This window comes from Syzygium oleosum, unplaced genomic scaffold (genome assembly GCF_021117445.2).
Source record: "Syzygium oleosum isolate NSW1041296 unplaced genomic scaffold, Sole_v2.1 Sole_v2.07, whole genome shotgun sequence".
Lineage (NCBI taxonomy): Eukaryota > Viridiplantae > Streptophyta > Magnoliopsida > Myrtales > Myrtaceae > Syzygium > Syzygium oleosum.
The window spans coordinates 5,644,384-5,662,855 of NW_026607491.1; the positions used below are offsets into that span (position 1 = coordinate 5,644,384).

At 39.2% G+C, this 18,472-nt stretch overlaps 2 protein-coding genes across 4 annotated transcripts; one reads left to right on the top strand and one right to left on the bottom strand.

Moving 5' to 3' along the window:
* Nucleotides 1-637: 637 nt before the first annotated feature.
* On the bottom strand, nt 638-9,506 carry LOC115675492 (uncharacterized). 3 transcript variants are annotated; one of them, XM_030598207.2, is made up of 13 exons: nt 8,821-9,489; nt 8,489-8,566; nt 7,367-7,524; nt 6,021-6,096; nt 5,524-5,591; nt 5,137-5,395; nt 4,508-4,591; nt 4,282-4,388; nt 4,150-4,203; nt 3,973-4,056; nt 1,799-1,962; nt 1,217-1,367; nt 638-1,123 (listed from the first exon to the last, which is right to left on the bottom strand). In XM_030598207.2, the coding sequence occupies exons 1-12, from the start codon at nt 9,131-9,133 to the stop codon at nt 1,223-1,225; spliced, it is 1,590 nt and encodes a 529-aa protein (XP_030454067.1). In that variant the 5' UTR covers nt 9,134-9,489; the 3' UTR covers nt 638-1,123; nt 1,217-1,222. The 3 variants fall into 3 exon arrangements, with proteins under 3 accessions (XP_030454067.1, XP_030454050.1, XP_056169205.1); XM_030598190.2 differs by having other exon boundaries at nt 4,508-4,603; nt 8,821-9,486; XM_056313230.1 differs by lacking the exons at nt 638-1,123; nt 1,217-1,367; nt 1,799-1,962 and adding an exon at nt 1,996-3,165 and having other exon boundaries at nt 4,508-4,603; nt 8,821-9,506.
* A 3,401-nt stretch (nt 9,507-12,907) lies between these two features.
* LOC115676912 (eukaryotic initiation factor 4A-3) lies at nt 12,908-18,119 on the top strand. Its single transcript, XM_030599950.2, has 8 exons — nt 12,908-13,309; nt 14,197-14,437; nt 14,521-14,601; nt 15,012-15,119; nt 15,225-15,344; nt 15,996-16,163; nt 16,449-16,535; nt 17,716-18,119. The coding sequence occupies exons 1-8, from the start codon at nt 12,993-12,995 to the stop codon at nt 17,827-17,829; spliced, it is 1,236 nt and encodes a 411-aa protein (XP_030455810.1). The 5' UTR covers nt 12,908-12,992; the 3' UTR covers nt 17,830-18,119.
* The last annotated feature ends 353 nt before the right edge of the window (nt 18,120-18,472 follow it).

Below are 18,472 nucleotides of genomic sequence, written 5' to 3' on the forward strand. Positions count from 1 at the left end.
TTGAAATATCGGTATCGATTTTCCTTAAGAGTCTATGTTCTTGGTTGTGCTTTCTTTATAGCTCGTGCGTCATTGGATGGTTGAATTTTCCTTCTTCCACTTTTTTTTTGGTCAAATTCCTTCTTCCACTTAATGTACATACAAACGTTTAAAGGAAGTGTGAAGACATGAAAAGAAGATGAGATTTCCAGTTCCTTTATATACACCTCATTGCACAAAATTCTCGAACTTTTTCCGTCTCTAACCTAATGGACATATTCCAAAGGCAAAATTGCAAGTCTGAAAAGTAAGTCCTTGCAACTTGAAAGTGGGAAAAACCGCTTCAAACATATCACTATCTTTCCCACTTTCTGAAGCTTCTATTTCCAGATAACAGTTTACATATTGCCAGCTTTTCAACGCACATAAGCCTGCTTCCCTGAAAAGAGAAAGGGACCGGTGATTGGTGAAAAATAGAGCCCGGAAATATCTCCAGAAAGATGAGTTCAGAGTTGTCATATTATGAACCCAGAACATTGTCCCTACTAAAATCACCCATTCTTGCATTTAAGGTGCCAAAGTTCAAAGCGATCATGAAGATTGACTCTAACGCTCATCCAAGTTCGCTACGACAGAAGATTGACAGACAAAAAAAGAATGGATCGGTTAATAAGGCCAGAGGATCGATTTTGATGAAATGTAAGACCTCGATATGTACATTCTGCTTTAGTACATCTCAATATTCACAAAGTGAACGAAAGAAAAAACAGCAAAATTTCCGTTCTGTGATGGGCTGAAATGTGGATCTAGGAGCAACAACAGCTTGAGCATTTAAAACTTAATGAGATGACACATAAATGAGATGGCTGACTAAGCAAGACGCAACTAGGGCACACCGAATGGGTTAGTTATGGAGCTAAGAACAAAGGCTGCAGAGTTGCACCAACTTTTAAATGCACCAACTTCCACTTCAATCGTTTGGTCCGTTCTCCAGTGCAAGGATGGGCAAGATGTCGAATGACGAACCTATGTCCTGCCTCCTCCTTGATGTGCTTCCTTCATGTTCTCCACATTGGAATCGCATGTGATTCCGGAATCCGTAAGCGAGTAAAGATATCCATAATTCCAAAAAAACACTATGAACCTGGGAAGCGCAAATAGCATGTCAATATACGGAGACAATTAGTTTCACCAAAAGGGGAGACATTTACAAGAGAAAAACAGGGAATCTTATTACCTTCCACTATGACCCCCACAATGGTTCCAAAGAGAAATATTTCTCGCTTCTGGTCGGAGCAGCCGAAGGTCCGGGTGGAGGTGCATGCACTGTAATTGGAAGAACCCACTCGCTTTTGTCTCTTCCCTCTACCAGAAGAGGATGCTCATATCTAAATTCGCAAAAATCGAATAATGTATCAATTACTCAACGGTATACAAGTTTGGTCTGATTAACGTTCATAGCATGAACAAGATTATTTTCCAAATAGTAGGATGTCAGCCAGAACAATAATTCCGATATAACATAGGCTCATGTCCTTCAACTTTCTCATCTAACAAGAATTAAGCAGAAACTAACATCAAGAGAAGTGAAGAGAGAACTACAACTGGTCGTCCAATAACGCATTATTTTGTAAGCTGACAAGCACAAAAGACCTTTATGTAAGAAACACTAACTCCCAAATGTAACAACAAAACACCTTCTATGCAGTAGCTGAGTGAAAATAAGATGCCTCACATCACTCGAGAATGTCATGCAGGAAAAAAATCAAAAAAAAAAAAAAAGGAGCTAGATGTGTATATTCATACTACTTTGTCATACCTTGTCCAGTCCACGTTCTTTGGGGTGGTATAAAATTCAAAACGAAGAGCCCATTGCACAGAGATGCGGGGAGTGGCAAAGGACATGGGCCCATCCATAGGGATGGAAAAAAGAAAGCTAGTCTGCACCAAATCCGCAACAACCTCGTGGTGATCGCTCTGAACCTACAAGCAGAAGATGAAGCAGAAAATCAAAGGTAGTGTAACAATATGGGAGAAAAAAAGAAAGAAAACAATCAATGCACTCAAAGTAGCACCATGGTCAGGCACTCAAAGTTCTTGATGTTGAAAATTAGCATCTCAAATTCCTCACTGTTCCTTCATCAGTATAATAAAAATATCAGCAGTGACATGCCAAAGTTTTATTGACCTTAGCAGAATTAATCTGTATAAGGAGCAAGCTCGCTCTCTCTCTCTCTCTCTCTCTCTCTCTCTCTCTCTCTCTCTCTTTCTTTTTTCAGAAGTAAGGGATGCCAATTCCTAGAACGTGTTTCAAGATTTTGTCCGTACAGTAATCTAGAAATGTAAAACATCTTTTCTTTACAGAATGGATCCATATGTTACGACTTCCAAAGCTGTAGGTCCCCTTTCCCTCCATTCTATTAGAACTGAGGCACCCACTCACAATGCATCAGTATATGATAAACAATTTCAAACTCTGTCTAAGGTGTCGGAAGCCCTATAATATTGATCATTACTTTCCTACTCTCCATAGGTTGCCAATCATCAAAATCCTTTGTCAATGCTCCCCAAGGGAGCCATAGGCAGCACTTAATGCTATTGCACCTTTTCTGTATAGAATGCTATATTGCAGCACTGGCAGCACAGTAATCCCCAAAGCATCCCTCAAGGAAAAGTTGTATGAGCAAAAAAATTCATTAAAACAAGCTTCCCAAATACGACCGCAAAAGCAGAAAGGTGCATGAGCATTGTACGTCTTTGGACTTCTCGTGATTTTATATTTTGACTTAGTAAAAACTTGCAATGCTTACTAAATTTACCTATGCTAAAGATAAAAAAAAAAAACCCTTAAGCTTTGAATCATCTAAATTTGGGACGTAGAATTACATATTTAAATATTGAAAAATTTACTCTCTTAAATCGCCCATCAAATTTACGCACATAACAAGTATTTAATCAGAGAAAAAGCTCCAGGTCACATCATTCAGTTATATTGCTAGATAAAGACTGTGGGCCTATTTACTAACGACTTGATTTGTGGGAACAAACGTTTTCTAACATGGTATTTGAGCACATGTTAAACACTCAAATTCTGACAATCCTTCTTATAGTTATTCTGCTTGTTTTCCTACCTGCTGTGATTTTGTTTGTCTTTGGTTGTCCGTTGGAAGTGGTTAAATCCACATCCTGTATTCCAGATGTAAAATCCAGCTTACATGCGAGAAATAAGAAGCATCGCAGATGTATACTGTTGGCTTTTTTTCTCTACCAATTTAAGCTTTAGGCAAAAACGGTCTCCAAATGCCAAATAAAAGTTCCCGAATTAACAGCATTACCTAATTTTGTTTTTTCAAAACAGCAATCCTCTTTCTTTTTGGCTTTCTTGTTAGTGATAATCAACAAATACAAACTTGATCAGCATAAAGAGAGATGCAGGGAAAACAACAATTTTGCCACAGAGATTGAATTCAGATCTCCTTGGTTCCAGTATTATTTTGGTCGCACATTCTTCTAGTTTAACACATAACACTCACAACGTGCACGATGTGATTCACAGACAATAAATCGTGAAATAACGAGGATGGACTGCCAATGCCAAAAGGCAAACTCTGCTCTCATGCCCTCTCTTCAAGTCAGTTTTCTTTCATTTTATCTGACACTAGATATTTCTCAAAGAATTCAAAAGTATCCTTATCTTTCAAGATAAGAAAATGGAGTTACCATTCCACCACCAGCACATAAAAACCGTGTACTTGAACAATAACCACTGTCCTCATATATTCTCCGTCAAAGATACTGATGTCAACTTCCCTATCCCTATGACTGATTATGCAGAAAAATTTAGCTGGCTATTCCATTCAGAGCTATATTAGACTCAACTATGATGAAAAAGTTTTTAAAAAATGACAAGAAATGTTAACAATATAAAAATGATTACGGTTGGATCTAAAGTTTTTGAGTATCAGAAAAGGCGCTTAAAAAAATTTAAAGTACCTTTGTGATGGTAGGTGAATTTTTCCTGGAAGGATGAACAAAACGCCTATTTATAGTCTCTGACATCTCCAATGTTATGGAAACCTGCAATGACTCCAACACTTCATCAACGTGTTGAAGGAATACAGAAGCCGCCCTCTTATCATTATTTCTATGTCACTTCTTGGGTGCAATTACCTCAAGGCATCTCTGGGCTCCTTCCTCAGGAAAAAAGGTTAGAGTTCCACCAATCTGCGAACAATGACTTATTAGAGAGGAAAAAAAAAACAGACTTGAGGAGAAAATGCCAAGTCATATCATTGTCATCACCGCGTCACTGAAGTAATAAGTCGAGTCTGAGTTTTTTGGAGAGAATCTGAGCAGAACACGGTCATCCATTCTGATATTGTAGGATCTTGCTCGAATAAATCCTTCCTCTACAAAGAAACATTTCTGAAAATAAGTTCATTGACCTTTTGCCTCAAGCAGCTATGATCCAAGATGTAATGGTCTCGCAATCATTTAGTAACATCTAGAAGATGTTGCCACAGTTTACCTGCATTAGGGGAAAATGCTCCCTCATGGTTATCTGTTGAAAGAGATCGTCCAAGCTTTGACTGATCATTTGGAGAGGCAACAGCTGAAGTATGGGCTCCACATCCATTTGCAAAGTTAAGTCAGTTAGCTTTGTCTGGAGTTGATTGAGTCATTATGTATGATAAAGAAACAAAGAAGCTTTTCCTTCTTCATCAACTAACTTCCAAAGCTTCTCAAAATTACTGTGATCATGGTTGTTAAAATCCCAATCTAGGTCTTACGATACTATCCTAAGATCTAACACCTAAAGAGTGGCCCAATCCTAACAAATTCCTAATTTTCTAGGATCATTTCCTATCCTAAGTCCAAATCATAAGATTGGTATGGTCATATCTGCAGATTCAAAAGCCATTGTACTTGATATGTCTTTATTTTAAACTTTTCACCATGTTATACTTCTATAAGTAGCGATCTTCGCTAAAGCACAAGAGAAACAACTTCTAGGATATTATAGTCAATAATCTGACCACAGGATATGATCCTTTAGACACATCTTGATTTTCTTGTTCATCATCAGAATTGTATACTTCTAATCACAACTCGCCAGCATTGCTATTATACAATATAAATCTTTAAAAGCATAATTACCATCATCATTCTCATGGAGGATTTCCGCTGCAGACAGACGAGGAAGTGCCAAATTTGATGATAGACTCATCCGTTCACCTTCCGCGAATAATATATCTCTGCTTGAAGATCTTGCTATAGACGACTGCAAGGAGAGCGAACTCCCGAAGGCTCTGTGTATATTTTCTCTACTGGGGTTATATGAGGAGACAGATGATATCTCATCCCTTGAACTATCATAACCTTCCTCAACTCCATCATATATGTCATTTGCTCGAACCTATACAGTATATCAAATTGTCAAGTGGTCTTCTCATTTTGATGCCTCAGCAAATGCTGTTGCTGAATACAAAAGCTATTAGCAATTCCAATGGGAGAAAACGGATAAGGGAAACAATGTAGACCTACCCAGTCTGACTCGCCATCCATCTCTTTCCAGTAAATATCCAGCTGAATGGTTGATAAAGGAACGATACCTAAAAAGAGTTCAAAAACCAAAATTGGTCATACAGATAAGATACATACTATCCATCGGAAAAGTTTATATGAAATGTGTTAGCATAAAAAGAATTCAGCGAAACTGCGGGAGCAAATGTAGTTTTGCAAGCAAAGAGGACCAGGCTTAGTGTCATCATCAAAAACCATATCTTAGAGAAAAGAAGAAACAGCCAAGAAATTGACAAAAAGAGAAACAGAAAATGGATAAATTGCCTTATCCAAATCTCAGTCAAATGAGTTACATCACATCTTAAGCTCTTGTGATTGCATGTTAAATAGGGAAACAAAGTTTTATTGTCATATAGATCTTGAAGGCTATTTAAAGAGCTATAACCACATCATAATAAAAAACAACGTGCAGACATGGCTCAACTCTTACCATAAGAAATTCCAAAAGATATACTCACCTTCACTTTGACCTTCATCCAATAGCAACCCACTATTCTTCTGATCAACCCAAACTTGTAGCGGCACACGAACTTCCTGTAGTTTACATCATATGCTCCAATAAGAAACATATTGGACACACTACACAACAACAAAACCAGGATATAGCCTTGAGGCTCATTAACTATACAGCCACATCATTCACGCATGTCTGCACATGGTGATAAACAAAAGTAAGTCGAGCTATAGACGAAATGAGTCCGATCTGCATGAATAGAAAGGCAGTTTTCACAGCAACTCCATATATATGAAACACTCAGTACATAACCTTTGAGAACCAACTTAAGCACCATAAGGCTAGCAGGAGGTCTTAAACAGGATGAGCTACAGAAGCAGGTCTAATGTAACCAAAACAGATTTTAAAGACTTAAGCAAGGAAATATATATGAACTTGTACTGTGAAAACTAATTTATCGACGCCAGATGAGAATCAGAATCACAACGAGAATCTTTAAAGGAAAATATGCTGCTTAACTTAAACCGCATCAATCCATTTCGTACTTGGTGGTATTCCACCTTACAAAAGGTGCAATCATATTGCTATTTCGTGAAAGCACGTGATAGATTTTCCACATACTGCATGTGTGCAATTAATAAGCAACTTAACTGCAGAAAGAGCCAAAACTTTTCACAGGATCATCTACCAAAAGTTGGCCCCCTTGACTGTTCTGTTCTGTTGAACATTAAGTCTGCTCCTTAGTAAAAGATAAAAGCACACTGCGTGTATTAAGACATACCACCGTTACAGAGAGAGGAATAGCAGCCTGTCAATTGAGAAGCTAAACTTCTTGTCTTCTCCTTTCCACTTGTTCCTTAGTTTCAGTAATTTTTTCCCAAAGTTAAATTAGATCCCCTTTTCAAGTTTTCCAGTTTTCATGATTCTCACCACATATTAGTCCTAAACACGAAATTCAGCTCTTCCTAATCCAACTGGGAAGAAGAATGTCAATTTAGATAAATCAAAAGACCGACTCTGCCAATCATTATCAAATCAGATATATCGCAAGTTCAGAAGAAAGTGCCTCATAGGAATCAAGAATGACATAGTTGAGAAAGATAGCCACTTGTTCATCACTCAGAAGAGATTTCAGAACTCAAAGAAACCAATTGATATTGCAACAGACTCAATGCCCTCATTCTAAGAAACAAAACAGGCGTAAAGTAGTGACGTGGAACTACTTGAAGTTGCAACCAAATGATCATTGAGTACAGTTCAAATGACGAACAGGATAACCGAATTATTTAGCAATCTTTTGGATAACACGATATCAAATAACAAATATGAAGAATGAACTAAAATACAAACCAATTCAGCGAGATCTTTCGCTAATTCCCTCTGAGAGTGACCAGTTTCAAGAATCTGCCATTGTCCTGATAACATAGTCTTTATATAGTACAAGTAACGAATTGTAGCACCTCTGTATGATGGCGGTATGATGTTTGGCAGCACAGCTCGAATCACATCTACCAACAACAAGAAAAGCTGATTTGATAATACACTTAGAGATGATAAAAATTTCCGTATCACGCCAAAATAAAGCATGGAGCACGTAACAATTTGAATGCTGAAACATGAATGACAAATTTCCGAGACAACAATGGGTGGTTTCTGTCCGTCTCATTCAAGAGTGAAATGGAACCTTGAGCTTTCTAGTACAAATATTATGAAACTAATCCACCAGCGGTATAATGAGCCATCTAAAATCATGTGAAAGAAGAATGTCTCACCAGTGACCTTATTCCAACTAATAACTAAATGAGGTCCATAGGAGCCTACTTCAAGGTGATACCCTTAAATTATGCTTTGCTTATGTAGGATAAATGCTTCTATCCCTGGATAAGAATCCCAAATCATCCGTCAATCATCAGAAATCCTAAAAATTATTGCTTCCAATGAAGAACATTGCACAACAGGATACTAGGGCGACAATATGGATACTACTAAAATATCAGAAAAAAACCCAGCACCTTCAAACATACTATGGATTTGGTCATCTTTTGGACATCCAGAGCATGCTGCAATCTAGACTAGCTAAACAATACTGATCTAGAAAGGGATTAGCCCTTTTCTATTATAGTCCCACTCGACTTTAAGTTTGTGGACAATCCCAGATTCATGTGCTTGGATTGACCAACAAGCTGTGGAAGTCCTTTCACCAACAGTAAATGACTTTTCCCTTTTCTAAAGTATAAAAACTGTTTCCCATCTGACAATGTTTTCTTCCCTACCATTACCAGACTTCATGCAGAAACAACAGTAAGGAAGGAAGATTCTATATTTGGAGGAAGAAAACTAAGAACATTCTTGTAGCTACAGAGTTCCATGTAAAATCTAGCTTAATTGTTTCTTTTTGCCATGCGAATTTCTTGATCATCAGTCCAAACTTTTCATGCAAATGGAATAACAGAGAGAAGAAAATGCACTCACAGGTTTTAGTGGTGCCACAGGAAACAATCTGATTCGAGACAATGGACGACACTGAGCAGTCCATAAAAGCATATTCACCTGTATACGACAAATTTTAACTCAGAAAACCTTCATACTCCATGATTAATCGCTACAAATTCCTCTAGTGGGCACCTGCTATACAGCCACTACGTATCGAGTTAAATTAGACATACAGTACAATCTTCCTCGCCCAATACTCTTTAAGGCCCCAACTGACTCCTACGGAATTCACAATTCCCGACATTCTAACAACACTCCCGACGCTCTCTCCTCGTCAATTACATCGATACCAACGGAATCCCAAAGCGTACCTCTGCGCTGTCTGGACTCCGGCGAGGGCTTCTGGGTGGCGAACCACTGAGCATCCAACTTCTCAATCCCTCTGATTTCGAAGCCGAGGCGCTTGATCAGGAGCGAGCAAACCGAGCCGTTCCTGACCACGCCGCCCGCGTCGGGAGTGACGATCTCGACAGTCGCGACCACCGCATCTCCGGGCCTGTACACTTCCTTGTCCGTGCGGAGCCTTATGGAGGGCGGCGAGGCGAGCTCGCTCTTCGGGCCCCTACTGCCGCCCGACTTCCTGGAATCGCCGCCCCCGAAGATCGAGAACCTCGGCGGCAACATCGCCGGCGGCGGGCGCGGGGGACTTCCGGCGGGGATCGGACCAGGGGGACGCTTCTACAGATCCATCGACGAGAGATCGGAGCTGCAGAGTCCACGCGCCCGGGACGGAATCGCGGAGCAGTGCGGCGCGGCGAGGGAGAGAGAGAGAGTGCAGATCGGAAGTGCGTTTTGGACACGAGGCAGATCCAAGAGGAGGAGATGGAGAGAGAGAGAGAGAGAGAGAGAGAGAGAGAGAGAGCGTGCCAGTTATTTTAGTTGGACCGGAGAGAAATGACGATCTCGGCGACGGGACATGGTGTTGATGGACCGATGGCGGGCGGATCGGAGGTGAAATTCGACGCCATGTATATCACGTGCGAGTCGCTAATGTCGACATTGTGATGTACCTACCGTGCCTAAATTCGATGATTTTTTTTGCATCTTGTGTGTGAATTTGGGTACTAATTTATATCTTGATCGAATTATCATTATGGTTTTGCTTTACAAAATAGTCCTTTTTCTTCTAACTTTCCGAACCCCGGTCGCAACATTTGCACATTGCTGCCGCTACATTTGAGGCTTGTCGCCGCCCATATTCATCGTCTATTGCCACAATGGCCTCCCGGCAAGCCCACCCTCCCTTTCTCTCTCTCGATCTCTCTATCAACGAGGTTACCATGGTGACCGATGAGATCATATCAAGGTTGTCGGCCCGGGCGTCCTTCACAGGGCTGTCCTTGTCCACAAACACAACTACCATGTCTTGAGGTCATTATGGTTGTCTTGAATGTACTCTTTCCATCTTTTTTTTTTTTTTGTAAGAAAATTTTTTTGAGTATGGGAGGTTACTCCCTGCCAAGAGGTCCTATTATAATAGATTTACATATCCCCTACCAAAGGAGACTATTGCGTGATTCGAACTTCGGCATGGTGTATGGAAAGTTCGAACCTTATCAATTGAGTTAACTTACTTTGACATTTTCATCTTAATTTGTATAATACATGTGCGATACACAAAACATTTGTGCATGGAAATAGTGTGATGATCTTAGTGCCATCACAAAATACACAAAACAAATCATACAATTTCTCTCAAAAGTTAAAAAGAAAGATGACAAATCTATTGTGACTTTCACTATTTATTAAAGCTTTATCGTCGTTAAGGTGCGCTTGTGAGGGTGGCTGGCAAAAGAAGCCTCACATTGAGGATAAAATGGAGCAATTAACATATTTTAGTTGGTCCATAACTTATCGACTAAAGCACTTTAATGGAGGTGAGTCCAATTGGATAACTAGATGGACTTAGGATTGGACTCTCTCTTTATGATTTTCTTTATGGAGGTATCACACTTGCATAACATATCCCACTAACTGAAATATTTCTTTTCCTATCATAGCTACTTTCTCCCTCACTCAATATGATCACAGTAAGGCTCCGCTTATTTCGGGAAAAAGTGACATTTCTAGAAAATATTTCCTAAGTAGTCATTTTTTAAAGAAAATAATAATATTTTTCAGTATTTGGCTGATACCTGAAAATGAATTGAAAAATATTTTTCGTCATTTGTTAAGGAAAATCTCATTTGATCACAAATTGCTGACACGGACGTTGATCGCTCTACGTGGCACAGCCACGCTGACATAGTAAATTTTTATAATTTTTTTAAAACCGAAATTTTTAATATTTTTATTTAATATTTTCTTTTCTTTTCTTTTTCCTTCTTCCTCTGCCGATCGCTAGCCCTCGCCTGTGGCCTATTGTCGGCCGTCGTTGAGGCCTGACGATCAACAGAGGAAGAAGGAAAGAGAAAAGAAACAAAAATAAGAAAAAAATAAAAAATAAAATAAAAAATATAACTCAACTTCACCCAAGACCAGCGAGGTCGGCCGTCACCTATGGCTTGTCACCGGTTGTCGTTGAGACCCGACGACCAACGAAAGAAGAAGAAAAAGAAAGAAAAGACGAAAACACAAATCCGGCCCTCACCTGTCACCAGTGTCCTCTGTGACAAATTTACAACATAAACATCAGAAAATATCCAATAAGGCATATAACCTCTTCGTTACTAGAATTCATTTTGTGCAATATATACATTTTGTTTTGATATGTTTTCAAATAGTGGTTTTTGGTTAGGTACATAGCAGGAATAGCATTAGAGCGAAGTGTAGATGAGAATAGTAAAAAGAAAATAAAAGGTAAAAGGACATTACAAGTGCCATAAATTGTGTACGGAGGACATTTTGGTACCATAACTTTTTTTCGGATCACTTTGGTGCCAAGTCGAAGGAAAAGAGATCACTTAAGTACCAACTCCGGTAAGTTTGGCTGGAAATCCGACGTGACTCGCCGGAGGATGAGTCAGCGTGTACAGTCAGCATTTTTTATTTTAAATAATTTTTTTCCTTTTTTTTCCTCTTATTTCCTTTTTCCTTTCTTTTCTTTTTTTTCTTTTCTCCCCTCGCCGGCCGGTTGCAAAGCTCGGGAAGGGCTGGGCAAGGGCGGCCTTGCCCATGGCTGGCAAGAGGCGGCCTCGCCTGTCGCCGGCAAGGGTCGCCTCGCCCAGATCTGGCGAGGGGCGGCCTCGCCCACCCCTTCCCGGACTTCGCCGGTGGCCGGGTCGGCCACCGGCAACTGGCCGATGAGGGGAGAAAAGAAAAAAAAGAAAAGAAAGGAAAAAGGAAAGAAGAGGAAAAAAATTATTTAAAATAAAAAATGCTGACTGTACACGCTGACTCATCTTCCGGCGAGCTACGTCGGCGTCAGAAATTAATAAAAAATGTCACGCCGGATTTCCGGCCAAACTTACCAGAGTTAGCACTTAAGTGATCTCTTTTCCTCCGACTTGTCACCAAAGTGATCCGAAAAAAAATTATGACACTAAAGTTTCTTCCGTACATAACTTATGGCACTTGTAATGTCCTTTTGTCGAAAATAAAAGATCATGGGAAAGTCATCCAAATAGGCCATGTCAACTCTTCATTATTCCCACCCCATTCATCTTAATATATAAGGGAATATGCTATGTAGTAGAGTTAAATATTTAGTTTAAATTAAGTTTTCGAATATTATTTTTATTAAATTTTTCAAGGAAGAAAAGACTTTTATTAATGAACGTCCACATCAAATGCACTCAAAGTTAATTTTAGATTAGGAGGTTGTGTAAATGCACTCAACAAAATTTAAATTTAATAATCAAGACATCGATGCACAATTTTTAAAAGTCAAAATGGCAAGGATCGTTGAAGTTTCGGAATTTGAAAACTGAAACGATCTTAATGAAATTCATGCTTAACTTTGGAGGCAAAACTCGAAATAAAGTTTTTGCTTTATGCTAACAGAAAGATATTTATAAATACAAATACAATACATGAATATATATATATTTCTCCTAATTTACACTTTTGTTGCAATTATATAGCTTAAATATTCCTAACCCAAGAACTACATCGATTTTTCCATATTTGGAGTTGCAACTACAAATTCTTATTCATATACACAGAGTTTCTCAATTTCGAGATAACGTATATTGATATTTTAAAATTTGTTAGTAAGATAAAGATGGACCGAGTCTCTTGTTATCTTTGAAAAATTAATCGATGGAATTAAATTATTTATCTCTTTTTTTTTGTCAATTTGATTAGGATTATGATTAGGACTCCTTAATCAATCAATTACGCATTTTAATTTCAAAATTAACCAATTCTTAGCCTAAGCTGAAACCCGTTAAATCTTGATAACAATCGTCGCGTGAAAACCTAACGTATATAATAATGGGGGCGTTCATCTCTCCCTTCCAGGGCTCCATCAGACAAGAGAGATAGAGAGATCGAGAGAGATTTCTAGAGAGAGAGAGAGAGAGGCGGAGGCAGGGTTGCGAGTATGGCAGCGGCGGCCACTGCGAGCGTGGTTCCGGCGAACCGGTCGAGGCGGACGACGACGGCGGACGACGAGAAGCTCGTCTTCGAGACGACGCCGGGCGTCGAGCCCGTCGCGAGCTTCGACGAGATGGACCTGAAGGAGGACCTGCTCCGCGGGATCTACCACTACGGCTTCGAGAAGCCCTCCGCGATTCAGCAGCGCGCGGTCATGCCCATCATCCAGGGTCGGGACGTCATCGCCCAGGCCCAGTCCGGCACGGGCAAGACCTCCATGATTGCCCTCACCGTCTGCCAGATTGTCGATACCTCCAGCCGAGAGTACGTCCTTCGCTTTCCATAAACCCTAGTTCATGTTTCTTGTTATTATCCTCTGTTCTGCCGATTCTGCTGTCTTTTTTGGCTCGCCTGTGAGACGTGAATAGTTTAGGTTGGTTGTTCGTTATAGCTTAGTTCGTGCTCTCGGAAGGGTAGTCGACTTGATTAACAAATTTTCAGAGACTGTTCCTTTGGTTTCGCGTTAATTCCCCTTGTGAATTGGTAATTCTATTTTTCTGGTGATGCTCACTGAACTATAGAAAGGCCTATATTACAACACTCTATCAGGAGCCAGGATTATGATGGCTAGAGAAACTAAATGAAGTTGCCCAAACTTTTTCTGTGCGTGGAAATTGCATTGAGGAAAACCTTTTGCCTGATGGTGCTTCACTTTTTAGCCTTTAGGTACTCCGCAAATGTCTGGCTAGTCTGCGCTGCAATGTAACATTTAGCGATTACTCGTACTACACATTTTTGTGATTGGACTTCGTGAATTTGATTTGTTCAACATTTAACTTTCCTTTGAAGTGTAAAAAGGCATTGTTAGAACAGAGGTAATATTCAGGTTTGCAGGGTTTATAATGTTGTAATAGCAATGTGGAATTTAACTGCAACATACGTCGTTATTTTTTTTTACTGTATATCAAGTGACATTTTGGTGTTATGGACGACTTTGGTGGGCAGAAAGGACTAGTTTCTTTTCTTGATCATATAATATTCTTTGCTCTCTCATGCACTTAGATAGATCTAAAAAGAGTGGTTTATTTGTTATTTTTTGCTCAGTGCGATGCACTTGGATAGATCTATGAACAGTGGTTTATTCCTATCCGAGCTGAATGTCATCTCTTCATTAAGTGTGATACTTATGTTGGTTCATGTGGTTATTACAGGGTCCAGGCATTGATCTTGTCACCTACTAGGGAATTGGCTTCCCAGACAGAGAAGGTGATTCTTGCTATTGGTGATTATATGAATATTCAGGCACATTCTTGCATAGGAGGCAAGAGTTTGGGTGAAGATATCAGGAAACTAGAGCATGGAGTTCACGTGGTGTCTGGCACACCAGGCAGAGTCTGCGACATGATCAAGAGGAGAACTCTGCGCACTAGAGCTATTAAACTGCTGGTTCTTGTAAGTGATTGACCTTCTTTGGCTGCATCAATAATTTTTCTTCTCTTTTCCATTAGTTTTAAATTTGATTTGTGGTTTGCCAGGATGAATCTGATGAGATGTTGAGCAGAGGATTCAAGGATCAAATTTATGATGTCTATAGATATCTTCCACCTGAGCTTCAGGTAATGTTTCTTAGCAGTTAGATATCACGTTCATTCTTTGAATCGAATGTGTTGTCTTTCTTGGATATGCATGGCATGTAGTACAGATGTTGTAATTCCATTAATATTTATTTATATGATTTAATGCGTCACATCAGCTTTCTTGGAAGATATCCATATATTGGATTCCTTCATTTTCTTTCTGTGTTAATTATCAACTTTGGTAGTCCACATATCTCTGGTTCATGTGCAGTTATGATTGTCACTGTCACAGTACTCCAAAAACATCTGTCCTGCTTATATTTCACTTGTACACATACAGCATCCACATTCCCAAAAAAGGGGGGAGGGCTTTTTATGCCTGTTGTTGGCATTGCAGTGTAGGGAGCAATAACTTGGTTGAAATCTAAACTTGTGGAATCTATGTGTAGGTTGTCTTGATTTCAGCTACACTTCCAAATGAGATCTTGGAGATAACTGGCAAGTTCATGACGGATCCAGTGAGGATCCTTGTGAAACGTGATGAGCTGACTCTGGAGGTAATCACTACGTGTGCTTATTATTAGTGTGTGCACAGGAGTGTGTGACATTTGTGGCCTTGAAGCAGAAGACTGAGGATCTTTTGTTTTTGGAAATGATGACAGGGGATAAAGCAATTTTTCGTTGCTGTGGAAAGAGAGGAGTGGAAATTTGACACACTGTGTGATCTTTATGATACCCTCACCATAACCCAAGCCGTTATATTCTGCAACACAAAACGGAAGGTAAGGGTTCCATCACTTTTATGTCTAAGTATAGCTATTTTTCTTGGTAATGAACAGATCTTTTGTGCAGTCTTATCGGAGCCTCATTCATTGCCTTTGATTTGTCCATATGGGCAGTTTATGTGTAATATGGTTGGTTGAGTATAGGCCTTTGGCATGAGGCTATGTTTGGATGACTGTTGAATTATGGTTGTTAGAATGATTTATTTCCCTTTATTTACAAATCTATGGTGGTGAGAAGTATATCTCTGGGAAAGTAGCCTGAACATACAGTTTACAGTTACATAATGTTTCCATTAGAATCATTAAACCTAGTGATGCTATATGTGTATTGCATTCTCAAATGGCGAATAATAGTACTTAACTGATTTTTTTTTTTTTTTTTGCATAAGTGTAATCCTTGAAGGATAAATTATGGTTAGCTCTGGTTTCAATAAGTTTTGGCATACACTGAAATATGCACTTGATGTAAAGTATTTGAACCTTCTGCTTCCCCCAACCCCACTCCAATGCTTTACTTTATATCATCCTTTCACATGAATAATCTACAGCTCCGAAGCATAGGAAATACATCTGTCAGAGCCATGGCTTTTGTTTGTTTTTTTGGTTAACAGTCACCTATAACTCCCTCTGTGTCACGCACTTGGATAGGTGGATTGGCTAACAGAAAAGATGCGAAGCAATAATTTCACTGTCTCATCTATGCATGGAGACATGCCTCAGAAGGAAAGAGATGCAATTATGGGAGAATTCCGGTCGGGCGCAACACGAGTGCTGATCACCACTGATGTTTGGGCCCGTGGACTTGATGTTCAGCAGGTTTGTCTTTTAGCAAGTATAGTGATGCATAGCACGTATATATCTGAACGATTGCTGTTATGAATGTGTATGGCTATTAGTCAAGTTGCTTCTGCCTCCATAAATACTGGTATTTAGGTTCACTGGTACATCATGATTCATTGCTAATTGGCTTGTAGTTTTGGGTGATGGACATAATATGGCTGGATAATGTAGCTTCTAGTGAAACTTGTGCTTGTAAATCATCTTGGCAGTATTGTGAGCTATGAATTGAAATTGCCTGTCCTAATAATCCTCTCTATTCAGGTTTCACTGGTGATAAATTATGATCTCCCAAACAACAGAGAGCTTTACATTCACCGCATTGGTCGATCTGGACGATTCGGACGCAAGGTAACATTTCTCACAATTCGATTTTCTGGGGTCTATTATGGTCAGCAGTTGTCTCTTTTCCTCGTGTTGCATTAATTAAGCCTATATTTGTAAAGAAACAGAAAAAGAAGAGCCTTTAGTGGTCTGGGATGATATATTCTTGTTCTGACTGCCCTTACAAGTCAAGGCATGCCTTGCCTCTGTGAAACCAATACATGTATAAGCCTCTTTTTTTGTTAATGAGAATTGATATGGGAGTGCTGCCAACAAAATGCTGAAGTTCGTGAGTTACTTTTATGGTAGGGCGTTTGGTTCTTAAAAGCAATAGCAGTCTACTTCCGTGAGTTCTGACCTTGGTGGAAAGATTATCCTTATCCTGTAATGCAGGCATTATTGGCAGATTAGAAACCAAGTGGTGCGATGTCTTTCTTGAAAAAAAAGAACTGAAGTATGGCTGTGCTGCTCTTCAGAGTGGTTTTAGAATATGGCACTCCAATGACCTCCCCTAAAAGCATACTGATAATATGGCTGTGCTGCTTTTGGTTTTAGAATATGGCACTTTGATGACACCCACGTAGTTCCATTTTGGAGCTGCTCGGGAAATATAAGTTTAGTTATGTTCACTAACTCCATACCCCAGCTTTTTTCCTTCCCTTTTCTCTCCTTTAGTAAAGTTGCCAGTCTTGGGTTTGATCTGTACCTTCTCCTAGCCCCCAAAATCATGATGATTTGTGTAGGGTCAACTTTATTCCCCAGCTTTGTTCCCCCAAATTATTTGGCAGAGAAAAGCTGCCTAATTTTTCTTCCATTTTTTAGCAAGGTCATTTCTTGTGTACCTAGAAATTTTTGTATTTGTTTTTCCATCTCTAATGAAAGACAAGGGACCATCTTTCAATGAGGCTTTTGTGTTTGTGATGCTTGACGCACTTGGTTGTCCCGCAGTGTTTAATATTCTTCTTCTGTCTTTGTTATTTTATATTGAAAGGGATATTTCTTTGCGTAAGATTGTAAGAACTCTATTAAGTTGATGCTAATACCATCCTTTTCCCCAATGATTGGGTGCTGCGTTGGTTTATAATGTTTGTCCACTTCAGTCGGTGTCATGGACATTATGCCCTGATTATGGCCCCGAAAGAATTATATTTAGACACTTTTGCATGGTAAATGATTGAAACGACATTTATCCTTTGTTGTTTGGCAGGGTGTTGCTATAAACTTTGTAAAGAGTGATGATATCAAGATCTTGAGAGATATAGAGCAATACTACAGTACCCAGATTGATGAAATGCCCATGAATGTTGCTGATCTTATCTAATTGGGAAGTCCTTGGTTCTGCTCACTGGTCTGGATGTCGATGAAGTGTGCTGCTCTATGTGGTTTCCATGGATGCAACATTGATTTCTTTTTTCCCTTTCTCTCCATGGTTTGTACGATAGCAGAGTGCGCCAATCTTTTTGTTTTGGGAGGGTGACTTGTTTAGTAGTAAATATCTTGACATTGTTGGTTGACCTGCGGATCTGTGACTCATTGGCCGACTATAAACGGATTGAACAGGAATGCTGAAATGTTGTTTGTTACGAGCTTGAATTGTAATTTGTTTGTGATTGTCTGGTTTGCAATTCGTTGAAAACAACGCAGCACAATATTCCGAAGTTTCATACAGAACAATAGATTATGAAATTCAATAGAAGACTTCTAGAGTTCGTTTATTTCGCGGAAAATAGATGATTTAAAATAAAAAATTCCTCAAAAGATCGCTTATATTGTTTATAAAAATGAATTTATAAAAAAAATGTTTTTTGTCTATGAAAATTTTAGATAAAAATTATCATTCAATAATCCAAAAAAGTTCATTGATCAAATTTTTTAAGCGATATAAATAATTATTTAATTATTCATTTTTATGAAACAAACGGTATCATAAAAGTCCTAGGAGTCGCGGATTTACTTATTTCAAC

Coding starts and splice junctions, on each gene's coding strand:
- LOC115675492 (XM_030598190.2), bottom strand. CDS start 9,133: ATGTTGCCGCCGAGGTTCTCGATCTTCGGGGGCGGCGATTCCAGGAAG. Junction 5,396..5,523: donor TGGATGGCGAGTCAGACTGG/GTAGGTCTACAT, acceptor TATACTGTATAG/GTTCGAGCAAATGACATATA. Junction 4,204..4,281: donor CTTATTACTTCAGTGACGCG/GTGATGACAATG, acceptor CATTGTTCGCAG/ATTGGTGGAACTCTAACCTT.
- LOC115676912 (XM_030599950.2), top strand. CDS start 12,993: ATGGCAGCGGCGGCCACTGCGAGCGTGGTTCCGGCGAACCGGTCGAGG. Junction 13,310..14,196: donor GTCGATACCTCCAGCCGAGA/GTACGTCCTTCG, acceptor TGGTTATTACAG/GGTCCAGGCATTGATCTTGT. Junction 15,120..15,224: donor GTGATGAGCTGACTCTGGAG/GTAATCACTACG, acceptor AAATGATGACAG/GGGATAAAGCAATTTTTCGT.